This window comes from Marmota monax, unplaced genomic scaffold, assembly GCF_021218885.2.
Source record: "Marmota monax isolate L192 unplaced genomic scaffold, Marmota_monax_Labrador192_F-V1.1 WCK01_AAM20220418_F8-fsc00082, whole genome shotgun sequence".
Taxonomy (NCBI): Eukaryota; Metazoa; Chordata; class Mammalia; order Rodentia; family Sciuridae; genus Marmota; species Marmota monax.
In genome coordinates, this window is record NW_026695207.1 from 7,510,661 (window position 1) to 7,529,244 (window position 18,584).

General features: G+C 56.3%; 1 protein-coding gene across 1 annotated transcript; it reads left to right on the forward strand.

Moving 5' to 3' along the window:
* Window positions 1-287: 287 nt before the first annotated feature.
* Clptm1l (CLPTM1 like) lies at window positions 288-17,563 on the forward strand. The gene is made up of 17 exons (XM_046430359.2): window positions 288-495; window positions 943-1,043; window positions 2,712-2,901; window positions 4,248-4,396; window positions 5,337-5,415; window positions 7,663-7,780; window positions 8,131-8,225; window positions 9,085-9,169; window positions 10,356-10,459; window positions 11,393-11,458; window positions 12,270-12,320; window positions 12,991-13,073; window positions 13,879-13,913; window positions 14,515-14,570; window positions 14,648-14,692; window positions 15,240-15,355; window positions 17,033-17,563. The coding sequence occupies exons 1-17, from the start codon at window positions 334-336 to the stop codon at window positions 17,115-17,117; spliced, it is 1,620 nt and encodes a 539-aa protein (XP_046286315.1). The 5' UTR covers window positions 288-333; the 3' UTR covers window positions 17,118-17,563.
* The last annotated feature ends 1,021 nt before the right edge of the window (window positions 17,564-18,584 follow it).

Genomic DNA, 18,584 nt, shown 5'->3' on the forward strand with positions numbered 1-18,584 from the left:
GGGCACGCCGGGAGGCCGGCGCAGGTGAGTGACGTCCCCGACGCGACCCCGACGTGCGGACGCGCGTGCGTGCGCCGGCAGCGGCCGAGTCCCCGCTCCCAGGGGGCCGCGCGCGCGTCCACTTCCGGCAGCGGCGCTTAGCCCGGAAGCGGCGGCCGGCGAATCCTGCGGCGCCAGGTGTGGGCGGCGGGAGTATGCGGGGCGGCCGGAGGCCCGCGCGCGGCGCGTTCGTTCCCCCGCGATAGTGGCGGCGGCGCGCGGCGGCTCTCGCGTGAGCGGCGGCCGGCTGCGGGGACGGCGGGGCGGCGCGCTCGGGCCGCGGGCGGCGGCGCCATGTGGAGCGGCCGCAGCTCCTTCACCAGCCTGGTGGTGGGCGTGTTCGTGGTGTACGTAGTGCACACCTGCTGGGTCATGTACGGCATCGTCTACACCCGCCCGTGCGCCGGCGACGCCAACTGCATCCAGCCCTACCTGGCGCGGCGGCCCAAGCTGCAGGTGAGCCGGGCCGAGCGGGGCCCCTCCGGATTGTCCCAGTGCCCCGCCGGGGTGGGGCGCGGGCTCCAGGCCCTGTCCCCTGGTATCACAGCCCGGTGTCCTGGTGCAGCCCCATTGAGAGCCGGAGTGGAGCTCCTTCCTGGCCTGTCCTTCCGGGGTCTCCATGTGCCGCCCCCTGGTCGCTGGTGCCGGTGCCTGCTGTCCTGCAGTGGTGCTTCTGGTGTCACCCCACTCAGACACCCTGTGGGTCTCCTAGCCTGTGGGTCTCCAGCCACTCTTGGGCATTGACGTTATTTTCTTTACAAAGACACGTTCTGCACTTGCACCCTGACCAGGCAGGAGTTCTGTCTTCTAGGAGGTAACCTGTCAGATTGCCTGCTCTCCGCAGCTCAGTTATGTTTTTTGCCAAGGGCCCTACAGACTAACTTTCTTGTCACCCTTTTCCAGCTGAGTGTTTACACCACCACAAGGTCCAGCCTTGGTGCAGAAAACAATGTGGACCTCGTCTTGAATGTGGAAGACTTTGATGTGGAGTCCAAGTTTGAAAGGTGTGTGGCACAGATGCTGCAGGGGTTGGTGTTGTGTGCATAATGAGACTAACTCAGAAACACAGTCTTGCTGGTATCTTCAAAACTATGGAACACATGAAAACATTCAAACCAAAAGTAGCAGATGGAGCTTATCCCATGTCTAATGCAGTGAGCAGCAGTCAGGGGAGTCTCCAGAGGAGCAGGTGTCCACCTAGTGGAAGTAGGGAAAAGAGACAGGGTGGAGGAAAGAGCTGTACAGGAATCTAAGTGACCCTAAGTCAGTGAAACTGTCCACCTATACAGTGGAGCTTTTTAAATTTAACATGCAGTCTGGCAATTGATACATAGTACAGATGTAAAAGTCCAACTTTTATGTTGTAACTTTTAAAATGATTTGCTCCTAAGATTCTGCCGTTCTTGTCTGCACCGCCTAGAAGGTAATGGATGTTTTCTAACCAGCCAGTGTCCTCAGATAGCTCGAGGGTTTCGTGTGAAGAAGACCATCATAGGTCAGGCCCACATGCTGTCACCTGTATGTAGCCCACCACCTCAGGCGAGTTACAGACCTCCCTGAGTCTTGTGAAGCAGAGGCAGGAAGTGCCGGCTCCTTCACCTTCAGTTGGAGCTGCCCACTTTTTAAAATACTCAGGTCATGTCTGTGTTGGGTTTAGTTTCACAGATATGGACACTGCCATTGTGCCAGTTATCAAAAGGCAGGTAGTGAGGGTTTTAATTTCTGAGCTTGGCAAAAGGAGAAGAGTCTGAAACGGACTCCCATCGCCGCCTCTGAGCTTTGCTCAGGAGTGTGCATTCACCCGAAATGTCCCTGTGAAGGAGGGGCCTAAAGCCCAGCCCACTGACAGGAAAGCCACTCAGAGATGTCCTGGTAGAGATCTTTTGTTGACATGGTAGCAAGGCATCCTCTGTTCCTGTATTTCTTCTAATAACAGGAATTACTTAGAACTTTGGCCCCAAGATTTGTAAAAGAAACCAGGAAGGTCTATTGTGATAAGTAGTATGTGTGGGTTTCATGGGAGTCCAATGTGGTGTTTGAGCTGTGATATGCAGGTGAAGAGCTGGGCACCTGGGCCAAGGCCAGGGAAGCACACCGCCAGTGAGATCTCCATCTGGCTTGAGAGTCAGAGCTGGTAAGAGGCCTGAAAGTCTGTCTTATGGCTAATCTCTTCTTCAAAAAATGCAGCAAAACCAAATAACTACCCACATGAAATGTTTCTGAGCTTTCCTTATAGTGCCAAAGAAGCACTTCTAGATTTGTGGTTATTGTACTTGGTTTGTGAGACCGGGCCTGGACTTTGCCTCTGTGACTCTGGAGTCATGTTATCTTAGAGGGCTGTAGAAATCAGCTGGTCTGTTGCCAGGCCAAGTACCAGTTGCCACCTGGCCTCTCAAGTGAGTTACTGTCCTTTCTGAGCCTCATGAAATGGAGGTAGAGAGTGCCAGCTCGTTCACCTTCAGTAGTAGCCACCCACACTTTGCAAAATGCTCAGGACACGTCTGCATTCAGGGCTCAGTTAAGTCAGGAGCAGGTGAGTTTCGTTTTCAGTAGTTCTGAAACAAAATTAGTTGATGTGAAACACATTATCTCTAAAGGCATCTTGAGTAGGCTCCATGTGAGTGTAAACACAGCAACACACAGATTTGAAATGACCGTTTGTTTTGTTCCAGGACAGTTAATGTTTCTGTACCAAAGAAAACAAGAAATAATGGGACACTGTATGCCTATATTTTCCTGCATCACGCTGGGATTCTGCCTTGGCATGACGGGAAGCAGGTCCACCTGGTCAGTCCTCTGACTACATACATGATCCCCAAACCAGAAGAAGTCAACCTACTCACTGGGGAGTCAGCTGCACAGGTGAGGGTCTTCACAAATGACTGACAGCAAGCCTGTGCCTCCTGCTCAGTGTGTGTGCGCTTGAGTCTGCAGAGCAGCTTCCATCTAGAGCCGTGGTGACTGTTGGAAAGTAAAGCACTATAAGTAAATGGTCTTTCATCTGAATCGTTTCCCTGGGTTTTCAGATAAATTTTATATCAAACTGAGGACATGCAGTGGAAGTGATCCCTAATATTCTTTGTACTCAGAGTCCCTCTTAGGCCATGGGCCCCCTGTGTCCCCTCCCACTGGAGGTTTGGGAGGCCATCTTTCAGAGCTTGCCTATACCTCTGTCTTCAGGAGTCACCATTTACGGTTCTATTCAAATTGTGCTGCTTATGGGACCAGACATATATGTTAAGCTTATAATTCAAAACTATAGGAAAAGTACAGGCACAAGTTACATTTTTTCACCTGTAGAAAGCCATATATGCCAAGAAAAACTAGATATCACCCACTTGATGACTGATAAGGCCATGGATACAGCAAGGGAAGTGTGACACACAGGCTCCTGTTGAGTAGAGGAGAGACGACTCACAAAACAAGAAAGACAGCATCTGTTAGGAAACGGCTATGGGGGTGTCCCGGCACAGAGAGGCGGAGCATCTCAGGGTGAAGGGCAAGGTTCGAAAGCCCTTCCTGCTTTGTTCTTGACCTTATATGCAGAACCTTCATGTCCTCCTCATGGGGTTGGTGGCCCTCTTGGGGCATCTTAGGGAGTCCATGAGCCATGGGTATGGAGTGGCCTTGGGAATTCTATAGCGAATGCTGAATGAATGTAGGCTGTTACAACTTGGAAGACCATTTTCAACGTAAAATATTATGGGTCAACTATTGTTTGGAAGAAAATAAGATGAATTTATGCTTCGTGAATTTATTAGCTGGGTCTGAGATAAAGTTACGATGTTCCCATGGCTCAGTTTCCTTCTGAGTATATTTAGAGTAGTTGCTGATCCTCAGCACATCTTCAGACAGCTCCTGTTGGCTTGGCAGCTTCTCCTTCGCAATGTCCTTGAAGCCCACAGGGCCATGTTAGCTGCAGACCTACACTGCAACTGGGTCTGCCCCCACAGGATCTGTCCCATCAGGATTGTAGGAGTGGCCCCCGCTTAGCCTGAGGACCCCAAAGGTGGAGTCACTGGGATCCTTGACTGCATGACCATTGGGAAGGAGGGAGGGTGTGGTCAGAGCAGTCCATGGTCCCCAGGCCCCCCACTGGGTTCTCCTTCCGATTGTGCCAGTCTGGACAACTACTCTTGGGGTGGAGACACTGACTACCCAGCTGCCCTGGGCCTGCCTCAGCCTGGCCTCTGTTTCTCTCATTTTAGCAACAGATCGAATCCGAGAGGAAGCCGTCAAGTGCCCTGGACGAGCCTGTCTCTCACTGGAGACCCAGGCTGACGCTGAACGTGATGGTGGATGACTTTGTCTTTGACGGCTCCTCCCTGCCTGCTGATGTGCACCGGTACATGAAGATGTAAGTGTTGTGTGGGACCTGGTGAGGGAAATTGCTGCTGGACAGACCGTAAGCTGGGACCCCCGCAACGGGGAGTGGGCTGCCCCTGTCCCTGTGCAGAGTCATCGATGCTGCCTTCCACCCCTAGCTCCTTGCCCAGCTCTTGGAGGTCACTTGATCAGTATTGCCCAAAAGGATGGGGCGAGGGCAGATCCCAGCTGGCTCACTCTGCCATTGCCCTCTGCAGAGGTATCCGTGGGTAGAGATGGGAAGCAGCAGTGAGGGCCGACTGCCCTGTGTCCCTGGCTTTATGCACTTGTGCACCTGCTGGCCGGGAGTTGCACAGGCTTTGTAACTCAGCTAGTTCAAACTTATTAAAAATTCACCTGCGGCTGTGACTTGGGTGTCGCTCGCTTTGGTCAGCTCGCTCTCACTTGCACTGGGGGCCACAGGGGGCGTCTGAGGGGCTGAGCTGTGTGGGTCCACTGTTCTCATAAGTAATGGCCGTACGGTAGTCATAGGGCTTTTATGCTCTTCAAGACTTGTCTTATTTTTGAACACGTCATTTGTGTACCTGGTTCGCAGAGAGGGTCGCCTGACGCAAAACCCCTGCAGCCATCAGCCTCCCCACGTGGCAGCCCAGCACAGATGTAGGTCGTCTCCTTCCAGGTCCCCTAGCACACAGGTGTCATCTTTCTCCTTCTGCCTCATGGGTTCACCGTGTCATCACACCAAGTGGTCCTTGGCCTGTGTGTGACTGTCCCCATTAGTGGCCTCGTGGGGCTTACCACGTGGCTGTCACTATCATCCTACCCCCGTAGCATCTGCTTCTGTTTGAAAAAGCTGTATCTTGGAGTTTCAGTGAGGGTACATTCAAGGCCAGTGCTGGGTGGGGGACCTCAGGGAGCCTGGTCCCCAGGGTGCAGATACCCACACTGACCAGGACACCCTCCACCACCAGGGTCCAGCTGGGAAAGACCGTGCACTACCTCCCCATCCTGTTCATCGACCAGCTGAGCAACCGGGTGAAGGATCTGATGGTGAGCCCTGCTCTCTTCTTGCCTTGCAGCTGCTGTTCATGATCCACCAGGGAACCAGGCAAGACCTGGGTCCCGGGTCCAGAGCATGTGCTGGGGTGAAGCACTCGGGACCTGGCTTGCTGGTGGCTGGCACTGGGTCCCCTGGGCATCCTGGCTCACTGGTGAGGCCTTTTGTTAAGGGTTTAGGTGGTAGCACTCAGAAGTCTGTTTGAAAAGCTGTGTGTCTGTTCTTCACATGAGGCCTGGTTTCATTCAGAAGCATCTGCCAGACTCCCCTCCCCAGGGCTGGTCCTGCAGCCTGGCCAGAGGAGTGTCCACCTGGGAGGAAGCCACTACTACTGTGGTGGCTGTGGGCAAGACTGAGATGCCCTTGGAGGTGGAGAAATGGCTGCTGGTGGGCCTGGTGCCCGTCATAACAGGCAGTAAGGGCACTCTTCTCTTCTCCCAAAGATAACAGGTTTGTTTTGAGAATGGGAAAAAAAACATAGCCAACCTTTGGTGATAGGGGAATGGCTGCTCCCTCCATCCAAGGCTGCCCGCACCTCTAACAGTCCTGCCACCAGGAGCCGCGCGCCATAGTCCTGATTCACAGTGAAGTTACTCAGGGTTAGAACATGGGGCTGGGATTGTGAGTGAGCTGCCCTGCCTGCCTCTCCTGGGGCTGTAGCCATTGCTCGTGAGCCCTAGATAGGAGCCAGAGCCGGTTGCCACGCAAGCCTTCAGTAACTCTGGAGTGAGCCCTTCCCCTGCACAGATGAGGATGCTGAGGCTTGCAAAGTGGGTGGCTTGCCACAGTGTGTCCTGACCCCGCCTGGATTCTGCTGCTAGCTGCAGCTCAAGATGTCAGGCCCTCTGTATGGCTTTGCTCAGACCCTAAGGTCCCAAGGCAGTGTCCTCTGCTCCCTGGGGTGCTGACTGCCTCCATGACATGAAGGCTGGGGCTGGGGGGCAGATGTGCTAGCAAGCAGATCTGATTGGTTCCCATCCCACCTTTCCCAGACTTGGTTTCTGCTGAAACACAGACAGTACTTTGTAAACCATGAGGGCAGCCTGTGGTCACCTGTCATGGCCCAGTGGTGCTGGCTCCTCAGAGGCCCTTGGGAAGCAATGCCTGGTGACTGCATTGCTACAGGCGATGCCCTCGTGTCTGTTCACAGGTCCATCTAGGTAGAGGACCAACATCTGCAGCACACTCATGTTGTAATGGTTGGTCATATTGCAGTAGTCCCGTGTTACGTGTTGTGGGAAAGGTCCTGTTGGGACAGGAGCACGGGTGTGCAAGCAGCTGGTCTCCACCGCAGCACCCTCTCATGTCATTTTCTGCATCTCACATGAGCCACTTCTCAAAGGAATGACATCCTGGGAGGGCAGCTAAGCCTGTCGGGTGCTGCAGCCCATGGCATCCCTGGGACAGGCCTGGTAGCTTGAGGGAGCTAGAGGCTTGCCACACGCTTGCAGAAGGTGCCTGTGCTCTGAAATGCCCAGCTTCTGGCTGCTGCGCCAGGGTGCACAGGTGTGGGCAGGTGCATCAGATAGTGTGGTGCTTGTGTGCATGTGGTCACAGCTGTGCATGCTGCAGGTATGGGTCAAGTGCTTCATTTCCTATAGCTTCCACCATCCCACACAGCCAAAGTCTAGGCTTAAGAGTTTCCCTGTGCATCTTGGGCTCTTTTAGGACAGGGCTAAGGCCCCTTGGGTGGTGCTCATGCCTGTTCTGCAGCTCAGCTTCGAGCCTAGTGGGCTCCTGATAGATGCTAGTGGTGAATCCCATCCAAGGCATTGGAGCTTGTGTGGCTCAGAAAAACAGGAAGTGCATGTGGAATGGGTGGGCCGTGCCAGGAGGCTCTCAGGACTCCTGGGGATGTGGATAGGAGCACGCCTGGGGCTTAGGGTGTGGAGAGAACAGGAGCATTGCATTTGGGAGGAGCTGTGAGCAGGCAGCATGGTGGGCATCTGTGCTGCCTTAGGACAGGCCTGGGAAAGACTCCTATGTGCACTAAAGGCCCAGGACAAGGAGCAAGCTCTGGAGCAGGTGCTCCTGCAGGACCTGCTGCAGCTAATGAGATGTAAGAGGTGGCCCAGAGTCCCCATGTGTCACGGCCCTAGCTGTGCGGGGACTGGAGGTAAGGATTGTCAGGGGTGTCAGCTGTGGTGAAGGTGTGCACAACTCAGGTGCTCCTGGAGGCTCACAGCAATGCCCTTGGTCACAGTCGGGTGGGTGCTCATCTGTGGACCTCTCGGTGGCAGGTCATAAACCGCTCCACCACGGAGCTGCCACTCACTGTGTCCTATGACAAGATCTCGCTGGGGCGGCTACGCTTCTGGATCCACATGCAAGATGCCGTCTATTCCCTGCAACAGTTCGGTGGGTGCCTGTGGGTCCTGGGCTGGCTGGGCCGGGCTGGGGTGTTTGGTGGTGGGAGCCCTGCTTGGGCTCCGTGTATCCATGGAGGATTTGTGGGCATCCTGCAGCTGCCCCAGTGCAGCGCTGCCTCACCCTTCCTGGTGTGGCTCACTCTGTGTCCTTGCTGCCAGAACTGGCCAGCACCTCCTCACCATGTTGAAAGTGACCTGGGTTGTTCAGGACCCAGTGTTTTGAGTGCCATTGTCCCAGAGGCACTCGCACTGCCAAGGTGGGGTTGTGGGAGCACAGAGCTGCCTTAGTGGCTGGGGTGGGGCGGTGCTCTGGCATCACGGTGCGTTTCTTCCCTACAGGGTTTTCAGAGAAGGACGCTGATGAGGTGAAGGGGATTTTTGTAGACACCAACTTGTATTTTTTGGCCTTGACCTTCTTTGTTGCCGCATTTCATGTGAGTCGTCACCTGGTGCTTGTTGGGGAGTGACAGAGAAGGCGGGGTGCTCATGGGCACTGCCCAGCCCATGGCCACCTCTTATGTCGGCCAGCAGTCAGCATGCCCGAGTGTTGGTGTCCCGATGGCCTCTCTCAAGCTCAGGAAGTGTATGCTGTCCGCAGCCTGAGGGATGCTGGGCATTAGCTGCTTTGGAGACATTTTGCAAAAGAAATGCCAAAATGCTTTGAGCAGTGCCTGTATTAGTAGGGTTAGTTAGGGACCTTGTAAAGTAGCATTTTTCACCACATAGTCGTGTGTGATGATTTTCAGGTTTAAAAGTTCGTTCTGTGCCTGTAGTCGGGTTTTGTACAGGGAGTCTGAGAGCTGCCAGAAAGCCATGCCACGGGGCAGTCACAGTTGGGATAGGGGACAAGGAGGTACCTCTGAGTGCCAGCCAGGCCAGAACTTCTAAGTCAAGATGAGAAAGTAAATGTCACTTTTATTAAAGAGTCAGTGGCTGAGAACAAGCTGGTGTTTTCTGCACAGACCAGGAGCCACTTTCCTGGGTAATGGTGGTGGCCCAGAACAGCAAGGACTCCAGCTGGCCTCACCCCTTGGGCACCCCAGACTTCAGCATAGGAGAGAGGCACCACAATGCCTAGACATGCTCCCCGCCATTTGACTCAGACCCATGTTTGGCGAATGCTGTGGTGAAGCCCCCTTCCAGGTTCCTTGGCTCGGGCACATGGAGCCAGTGTGGGTGGTTTCTGCAGGGCACAGGCGTGTCTTGATCAGCCCGAAGCTTGGGCCCAGGGTTCTACAGTACAGGGGCTGAAGGGGCAACTCGGTGCAGGTGACTCTTGTCTGTTCTTTACAGCTGCTCTTTGATTTCCTGGCATTTAAAAATGACATCAGTTTCTGGAAGAAAAAGAAGAGTATGATTGGAATGTCCACCAAAGCAGGTAGGCCAGGAGCGGGTCTACCTGCTCACAGGCACACTCTGCTCCCATGAGGCCTGCAGCTCACGCCCATGACAGTGTTTGTCTGGTTGACTGAGATGCCTCTTAGATCAGGCAGCCCAAACCCTGGCAGTGTCTCAGTGGTCATTGAGCATCTAGGAAACCTGGGAATACCACAGAAGAGAGGGCCACTGAGGCCACAGGCAGGGAGCTGGTCTGATCTTGGGCTGGTGGAGGACGAGTCTCCTGGACTTCTGGTTGCTTCTGGGTGTGGGTATGGGGCCAGAACCTTACACCCCTACCTTGGTGAGCAGCATCATCTCTGACCTTCCAGGAGAGGCCGTGGCTGGCCAGTCCCAGTTGGTTAGGAGTTGGGTGTGGCTGCCGGAATCAGACTAAAGCGAGTCTCTCAAACATAAAAAGCAAGTTTTTTCTTTTTTCCAAACATAAAAGGTAGGGTTTTTCCGCATGAGTACCCGGATAGCCCTACACAGTCACCAAATCTCCTAGGAAGGAGGGGCCTGCTGTTGAGCCCAAAGTGGCTGTGGCCCTGTCCAGGGTGTCTGCAGCCCTTCAGGTCACCAGGCACCCACAGAAGGCAGAACAAGCTAGAGTTGTTTTCATAGCACAACTCATGAAGGGGAAAATACAGCTTTGTCAGAGAAACAGACTTGTCACAGAAAGCAGAGAGTGAAGTGGGGTGCAAGAGAGAGTGAGCATCCCAGTCCTGGGCTCTGGTCTCGCACCCTGTCGCATTCACACCTGTGCCTGCGGATGTCACTCACACGTGCACCTAGCTGGGTGTAGTTCTGTGGCCTCCAGTAAATTTTTTTTTTTACCTTTCTTTTATTTATTTTCATGTGGTGCTGAAGATCAAACCCAGAGCCTCACACGTGCGAGGCAAGTGCTCTGCCACTGAGCCCCAGCCCCAGCCCCTCTAGAAATCTTTTTAGAATGTTTCCCAGAATGGAGTAATTGTGCACTGTTGGTTTTCTTTCTGTGAGTCACGGGTGTGCAGCACGCGTGTTGCTGGGGTGGAGCCTTAGGGCCTCCTGCACCCTGGGCAGGAGCTTGGCTGCCAAGCTACCTGGACGAGGGGGGCATTCAAAGCTGTGTGGGCGGGTGGGTGACAAGCGGGGTCTGTGCCAGTGGGCTTGGCACTGCCTTACTGTAGCTACCGTGTCCCCAGTACTGTGGCGCTGCTTCAGCACCGTGGTCATCTTCCTGTTCCTGCTGGACGAGCAGACAAGCCTGCTGGTGCTGGTCCCAGCAGGCCTCGGGGCCGCCATCGAGGTGAGTCTGGCACCGCTTGGCTCTGGGCGGACGCTGGGGCTTGTGGGAGGCCCACAGACTTCAGTGTATGGTCAGGCGCCTGATTCTGACCCACAAGGCTCCCCAAGGACCCGCACACCTGCCCTGAGGACTGGCGGGCTCGCCCAAGCAGGCTGTGTGTTGTAGAAATGCCTGGGTGTGGGGGCAGTCCGGCGAAATGCAGGGAATGCCGTCTCTGGCACAGACTTGTGCAGTGGCGTCCGCCAGGCAGGACTGTGTCGGCATACTTGATGAGCTGAGCTGCAAGACATTCGTGTGGCCTCAAGGAGTTTGAGGTTCGGCTGGGATTTGAGACAGGATGGCCATGTGGAGAGTAGCTCAAGTGTGGGTCACCTGTGGTTTAGCCCTGTTGGTCAGCAGAGGAGCTCTGTGGGAAGGGGCCGTGAAAAAGTTGCTGGGCTGGGCACAGGGAGAAGACCCAGGTGGCCCTGTTTTGAGAAGCCAGGCCGTCAGAGTAGGCAGCCCCCTGTGGGCCTGGCTCATGTGGCTGCGGATACTTGCTGAGGGGTCATAGCCTCCAAGACACCAGAGCTTCACGGGCAGTGACCACCCCATCACGTGTGGAAGCCCACCCCGACATGCTGGGCCTGACCTCAGTAAGTGATGTTGGCCCAGGTTGTAGTAAGGGTGTCCAGGAGGGAATGTGTCCAGGGAGGTCCAAGGACAGGCTCAAGTGGCATCTTTCTTAGTCGGCTTCGCAGTGGCTGCAGGTCCACCTGGCAGACAGATGCAGACCCCGTGAGAGGTGGAGGGAGGGGGAGCTGCAGGCAGGCAGAGGTGGGGTGGGCTGAGAAACTGCACCGTGAGCGCCAGGTCCCATCCCGTCGCGTTCCCGCACATTGGCTCTGGCATCTCAGAATTGTGAATGGGCAGCATTTCGTTTTCTCCCCACAGCTTTGGAAAGTGAAAAAGGCCTTGAAGATGACGGTGGCCTGGAGAGGCTTGAGGCCTGAGTTCCAGGTGAGATCCCCAGCTAGCTGGCTGCCCCAAGTCGCCTCCTCTGCTTCCTCCCTGCTCCTCACGCTCAGCAGGCTGGCCTCTGTGGGTTACGTGCCCATCACAGCTCAGCTCTCGGAAGACAGGTTGTCGTGGGGTGGGCACTCAGACCCCAGCTGATGGCCTCCTGGGCAGGGCTCAGGTTGGCTTCTGCATGAGTTGCTATTTTTCTTCCCTAAAGATTCCTTGGTCAGGAAACTTAGTGTCAGCCTCGTTAAAAGCAGGGCCACACCTCCATCCCTGAGCAAGCCTGCAGGAAGGGACATGCTGGTCTGCAGGGCTCAAATGCTCTTGCGTTCCCGGTTGTCATGCATTCCCATGCTGCCCAGACCCAGGCCAGATATTGACCAGTCTCCTGGGGACGTGGTGCATGAGTGAAGTCTGTGCTGATGGCACTGTGCTCTGTGGTGGACCTTGACCGCCTTGGCCCTCAGAAATCACATGGCCCTGCTCCAGGCTGAGACGGGCTGATGTCTCCCATGTAGCCCAGTGGCTTCTCCACCTTCCCTGGCTAGAGTGTCAGTGAACTCAGCAGCTCTGGGAGTGGGAAGCAGCCCAAGAAGCTCCAAAGGTGGCCTGCACAGTCCGGGCCAGCCATGCATGCAGTCCCAGTCCTGTCCCCATCAGCCTGGACTGGGGTCTGTTGTGGTGCTGTTGAGGCTCACTGGCTGGATTGAGGGTGTGCCGTGGCCATGAGACCTTTCACGGCTCCATTCTGGCCTGTGCCAGACGTCCTTGCTGAGTCAGGTAAAGTGTTGTATTTGACTTTCAACAGTTTGGCACCTACAGTGACTCTGAGAGGAAGACCGAGGAATACGATACGCAGGTAAGCCCGAGGGCTCGGCAGGGCATTCGAATGCCTGGCAGACGGTCTGTAACCCTGGGCACTGGGGCCCTCATGAACTGACCTGTGGGGAGTGGTCTCCTGGGAGGGTCTGCATTTCTAACCGGGGAAGGAGGGCCTCACAAGAACTGCCCAGCTCCCAGCCCTTGCAGGTACTTTCCCACCTCTGCAGCTGGGAAGGTCATCCACGGGATTGTCCCACTAGCAGCTCGTTTCTGCATGGCTGCTGGGGAGCTGGAGGTGGCAGATCTAACGGGCATTTCTGCACAGAAACGGTTTTAGTTTTCTGTTTTAATATTCACCAGCATACGTTTCAATTTTTATAGAGGTTATAAGAGCTCAATTCAGAAAAGTACACTTGGTGACAAGACTGTGTCACGTCGCCAGCAGCCTCAGCGGGGCTCTCAGGAGTCTGGACTCCTTCCTTGTGCTCACAGTCCTCCGTGGGTCTGTGCGTTGGTCCTGCATCAGAACCAGGAGGCTCTGCTCAGGACCGCTTGGAGTCACAGGTCCTGTGGTATTGGCAGAGGCATGGTAACGCGTACCCACCTTTGCCAATCAGTGGAGCCCCTGCCCTAAAGTTGTGGTGACATGTCCACAGAGGCATCTGAGGCATGGCTTGGTCACTGGGAGTTTCCTTTGTCCCTTACAGGCCATGAAGTACCTGTCATACCTGCTGTACCCCCTCTGCATTGGGGGCGCCGTCTACTCACTCCTGAACATCAAGTACAAAAGGTGGGGTGCTGTATTTCCCTGCCAGACAACCTGCACTGAGTCCTGGGCTGAGAGCCACGTGCCTGGTGGCAAGCTTCCTGTCCATCCCCAGTGCTGGGCCAGTCGGCTCTGGCCTCCTCTCCTCTGTAATGTAGGGATGTCAGGACCCGCCCCCCCGCCCCAGGGTCCTGAGTGCTCATGGGGAGCGGGTCCTAGAAATGCAGGCACAGCCTGGGCTGCAAGGCTGAGGCGTCCCTCGCTCCTACACCCCAGGCAGTGGGCACAGCTGTACCTTCCAGCCCAGGAAGTGAGGCATTCCCTGCCATAGCAGCACTGTTGAGGGCAGAGGTGGGAGGGTTTGGGAGTTCCCCAAACCAGTCACACAGCTGCTTTGCTGGACGTGAGCTTGCAGAGGGGCTGGGCCAAGTGGGGTGGGACCATGGTGAGACCCTGGCCAGGGACGGTGTGTGCAGAGCTCTGAGTGGGCAGCTGGTTGTGCAGGCCCTGGAAGTCTTGTAGGAATGGGATATGCAGAGTAGCCTCTCCTATACCTGAGCCTGCATTTGGGTGAAGAGGGTTTTGTTTGCAGAGACCCTTTGGTCTGACCAGGCTCCTAGGAAGGGTTAGGATTTGATGAGGAACACGTAGGGAGCACTTGGCCTCCCTGGGTCATCAGGGCCTGGTACTGCCTCTTGAACCACCCCACTTATCACAGATGCCCACACGCGTTTTGGTATTTATGAGAGGGTTGTCAAGGAAAGTGGTTTTTTTGTCAAGTTACCACACTTTCCGTGGCGCCGATCACGATCCTTCCTTTCTCTTGCAGTTGGTATTCTTGGCTAATCAACAGCTTCGTGAATGGTGAGTTCCTGTTTCCCATTCCAATAACAATATTTATAGCAGGTGCTACTTTTCTTGCTCCTGCCTGTGACCCAGTGTGACAGGCACCACATCTGTTCAGGCAACTCTGCAGCGGCCAGTGCTCTGCTGTGCCTAAGTTGGGCGTCACGGCTCCCCTGGACTTGCAACCTCAAGCAGATGGCCTGTTATCCCTTCTGTGTGGAAATGAGAAAGCAGGTGTCCAGAGCACCAACACCCTGCAGCCCGTGTGCTGCGCCAAGCTCAGGGGTGGTCCTCCTGTCTCGGGGGCTGCCTTGTGCATCCTGCCTGCCCCCGACCAGCCCTGGTTGCAGCTGGGATTCCTTGCAGGGCACTTTGCCTGCCATGCTCCCAGGTTGTGGGCCCCACGGGGCCTTGTCCTCACGGCCCCCAGACACCCCAGCACCTGCATTTTCTTGGTCCCTGTGGGCAGAATTTCAGGGCCACCAGTCCAGAGCATCTTGCTTGGCTTTTGGCGAGTTTGCCAGCCAGCAGGTGCGTATCTGTCACCTGGCTGACAGGCTGTCTGGGCACAGTGGGCAGAAGGGGTGCGGACCCTCTGAGCTCAGCTCTGTTCCCACAGGCGTCTACGCTTTCGGCTTCCTCTTCATGCTGCCCCAGCTCTTTGTGAACTACAAGGTGAGGCCTGCCTGCGTCCTCTACGTAGGTCTGTCTTCTGCTGCCCCTGACTGACCTTGGTCGTCTCTCTGTTGCAGATGAAGTCTGTGGCGCATCTTCCCTGGAAGGCCTTCACCTACAAGGCAAGTGCTGCGTCTGCACCCCTCAGCGTGTGTGGACAGGGCCTAGCTGCCCCAGGTGCTTGGCTGCTGTCCTGCCCATAGGCTATGTCAAGAGGTCGCCTTTATGGGCCACCCATAACTGAGGACCGCAGCTCTCGCTGTCCTGGGAAGGGGAGCTTTGTTGAGTGAAAGGCTGTGCTCCGTCTCGGCAGCATTGTTAGAATAGGTGGACGTCGCCCGCAGCCTTCTGGGCAGCCTGCGGGGGCTCCGGGAGCAGGGTGGGTGGAGCTGGGTGACCAAGTCAGATCCCAAGAAGGGCCGGCTCCAGAGGGTGTGCTCCATGTCCAGCAGTCTTGGGTTCCAGGTGTGGAGAGCCAGGGGGTGGGGCACACAGGTTCCTGGGCTCTAGGCTGCAGCGTGGTTGCACTGGCTGGTTTCTGCCTCTGAGTGTGCCACAAGCGTCACAGTGACAGGCCCCTGAGTCTGCTGTGGGCACTTGACTGGCAGGGCACAAGAAGTGATGGGATTCCAGCCCTGGTGTCATCCTCTCCCCCGTCCGGCCCTACAGGCTTTCAACACCTTCATCGATGACGTCTTTGCCTTCATCATCACCATGCCCACGTCCCACCGGCTGGCCTGCTTCAGGGACGACGTGGTGTTCCTGGTGTACCTCTACCAGCGGTGGTGAGTGAGCCGGCACTGCAGGCCTCTCCTGGCTGGAGGCCCTTGTGCCTTTGCAGGAGGGGTTGCAGGTCATTTTCCTGCTCGCCTGTGCTAGGGCTCCAGTGCCAGTGATGGTCAAGGCCAGGGATCGCTCCCCCTCTTCATCTTGAGGGTGTAGCAGCCCTGGGTTCTGTCCTGAGTGTCTGTTTAGCACCCCTTGAAGCATCTTGTCCTGATTTGCATGTGAAGCCAAGCACAGCGATGTCGCCTCCCACCAGGGCTCATCCTGGTCCCGTGGCTGGGGTTGTAGCTCAGCGCTTGCCTAGCATGTGTGAGGCACTGGGTTTGATGCTCAGCACCACACAAAGAGAGAGAAATGAAGGTACTGTGTCCATCTACAATTTAAAAAAAAAACTTAAATTTAAAAAATTTTTTTTTTTTTTTTTTTAATGAAGTGTTTGATAGACAGTTAGAGAACAGGGGTCTCCAGCTTCGGGGAGGCTTTGGGCTGCTGGGCCATGTACCTGCAGGTAATGGGGCTTTGGCTCTCTTGAAGCACTCCTCCTGGGCACTGGCCACACACAGAAGCACCAGCCACCAGGGCCTAAGACTAAATCACACTGATGACCCAGTTGGCCCAGGACAACTTCTGGACACTGAGATGCAGATGCTCACCCCTGGCCCCCCCATCCTGGGCACCTGGCCTCTGTGCAGACGCTGCCCCTGCCCCTGCACCGCCCAGGATCTGGGGTTTCCTGGGGCAGCTTTGCCTCTGCAGAGGCTGTGCCGTGGACCTCCACAGAGATCAGTGACAACACAGGCTGTATCTTCCCCTCCCTGGGCACTGGGCAAGGAAGGGGCTTCTCGGGGACAGTTTGCTCTGCAGTGACGCTGCCAGGCTTCCCCAGCCCTCCAGGTTCCTGCTCCAGCCCCTCCTCAGGGTGTGCACGCCTGGGTGTCTGGGAGGGTGCAGCATGCAGCCCACCACCACCGAGCTGCCCTGCGGCTCCCTGTGGGCACCACCCACCACTGGTTCCTCACAGCTGGAGGTGTAGCGCTGTGAGCCCAGACGCAGACGCAGTGGGGACTTTCTCCTCCGCCAGCAGGGCCCTTGGGTGACTGCCGGGTCCACGTACACTGCCCCAGGAGCCGCTGACCCCTCCCCCTTTCCCTTGAGCCCTCAGGAAAAACCCGCAGACTGAGTTCAGTCAGTACCGAGCTCAGGGGAAGTGGGTCAGTTACAGCGGGAACGTGTGGTGGTGTTCACACTGCGTGTTAGGTCGCCAGCACTGTGTCCTCCCTGCCTGTCTTCACCCTAACCAGGACAGTGCTGTCAACGTGCCCAGGGTTTGGGATGAGAGGAAGTGACCACTTGCAGGGTGTGTAGAGCTGGACTGGAGCGCTCGCTGCTGGCCTTGTGCTGTATCTGTAGTTTCCACAGGTCACCACAGGGCGGTCTCTGGCCTGTCCTGCTCCAGGACTACCATCCTCTTCTGGTCAGCTGGGCTCTTTGGTGACATGGAAGTACTTCAGCGAAGGGTGGAGGCAGCCCGATGCCCAGGCAGTAGGCCCCTGGTGACTCTGCTTCCTGGCTGCCGAGGCAAGGCAGCTCGCTGGAGAGCAGTGCCAGAGGCCTGTGCTTTGAGGGCAGAGCAGTGCCTGGGCTCCCTGGCAAGTGCCCGCTCTCTGTTATTGCAGGCTTTATCCTGTGGATAAGAGCAGAATGAACGAGTTCGGAGAGTCCTATGAAGAGCAGCCCCAGCGGAAACCCCACGCAGACTGAGCCCCGGCCTGGGCCCTGAGGCTGCCACACGAGACAGGACGTGGCCACCAGTGGGTGTCCTGGAAGCTGGGACTTTCTAGATATGCCTTCTGCATTGCCAAATCCCTCTGAACGTCTCCAGCATCTTCTAAGCTCCACTTCCATCTGGAAGGGGCCAGAAGCACTAACTGCGTCCCCCCCCACAAGAACAGGTGCCACACACGGTCGCAGCAGCCAGCACTGGTGGCCACATGCAGCCGTCGGCACAGGAGAGTCCCCAGGCAGGGAGGGTAGCGATCCCGTCCCAGTTGTTTCTAAGTGCTCCTGTGTGAATTCACCTGCATCTGCGGACTCACTCCTCTGGACTCCGGACCAAACGGCTCCTTTTTCCCTTTTGTTTAAAATTTGATTGTTTAAAGCTTAATGTATGTATGTTTCTATTTTAAAATAAATTTCTCTGGCTGTGACGATTTTCTTGACCAGGATCAACATGGAAAGCATTTCAGATACTTAAGTTTGACTCTGTCTCAGAACTGACTCGAGGTAGATGTATTTATGCTTCGGAAGGAGGCAGCGCCTCCGGCAGCCTTGGACTCAGGAGTTTCGTAGGTGAGGGTCCTGCAGTCCGTCAAGAAATGTCCTGGCGGGTGTGCTTAAGCTGTGGGAGCTCAGCCGCAGCTCCATCCTGGACCGTGGCCTGCAGCTGTCCCTGTGGGCGAGCTAGCCAGCACTCACAGGCTCAGCCCCCCCCCCCCCCCCGAGGCCTGCTCTGAGTAGGGCAGGGGGTCCCCCTCACCCAGGCAAAGGTAGATGCTCACCAGGAATCCGCAGGTGGTGACTAGGTGTTGGAAACCTCCCCGTCTGGCTTGAAGGAAGTGCAGCTTGGTTTTCAGGGGTCTCTCTTCCTGTCAGTGCCAATGTGAATGCACAGTCTCTTAAATCAGCGCGCTCCCTGGGGAGCCGCCCCCTGGGGCTTTATGGGTGGCCCCAGCACAGCTGCACAAGGCACCTGGAGTTGGGGAATTGTGAGACCCAAGGTGGGTGGGAGGCAAGGGGAAGAGCCCCCTGGGAGAGGGCTGGGCAGGAGCCTGCACCACAGGCAGGCCAGAGCTCCTGTGGGGTGGTGGCACCAGGAGTGTGTAGGCAGCCACAGGGGCTCCAGCAGCCTCCACCACACACCCAGGCTCTGCCACCCCAGGGCCCCCTGGGGCAGAGGGCGTGCTTCCTAGGCCAGGGCGACCAGCACACAGTGGGGTGGGGGCATCAGGGTCACTGTGAGCAGAGGAGCCAGGCCTGAGGAGCACCATGCTGGTCGGCCATCACTGCCTGCCTGTGGCCAGCCCCCACACGAGTGGTGTGTGGACCTGCCTCTTGCCTCTGACCTCTGGTGCTCCCGGAAGCAGACAGGGTTGTCGGAGGCTGTCCCCATCTTGGCAAGGGCAGGACCACACCCCGACTTCAGCCCCATGCCAGGCTTAGTTGGCATCG

Coding starts and splice junctions, on each gene's coding strand:
- Clptm1l (XM_046430359.2), top strand. CDS start 334: ATGTGGAGCGGCCGCAGCTCCTTCACCAGCCTGGTGGTGGGCGTGTTC. Junction 8,226..9,084: donor TCTTTGTTGCCGCATTTCAT/GTGAGTCGTCAC, acceptor TGTTCTTTACAG/CTGCTCTTTGATTTCCTGGC. Junction 15,356..17,032: donor GTGTACCTCTACCAGCGGTG/GTGAGTGAGCCG, acceptor CTGTTATTGCAG/GCTTTATCCTGTGGATAAGA.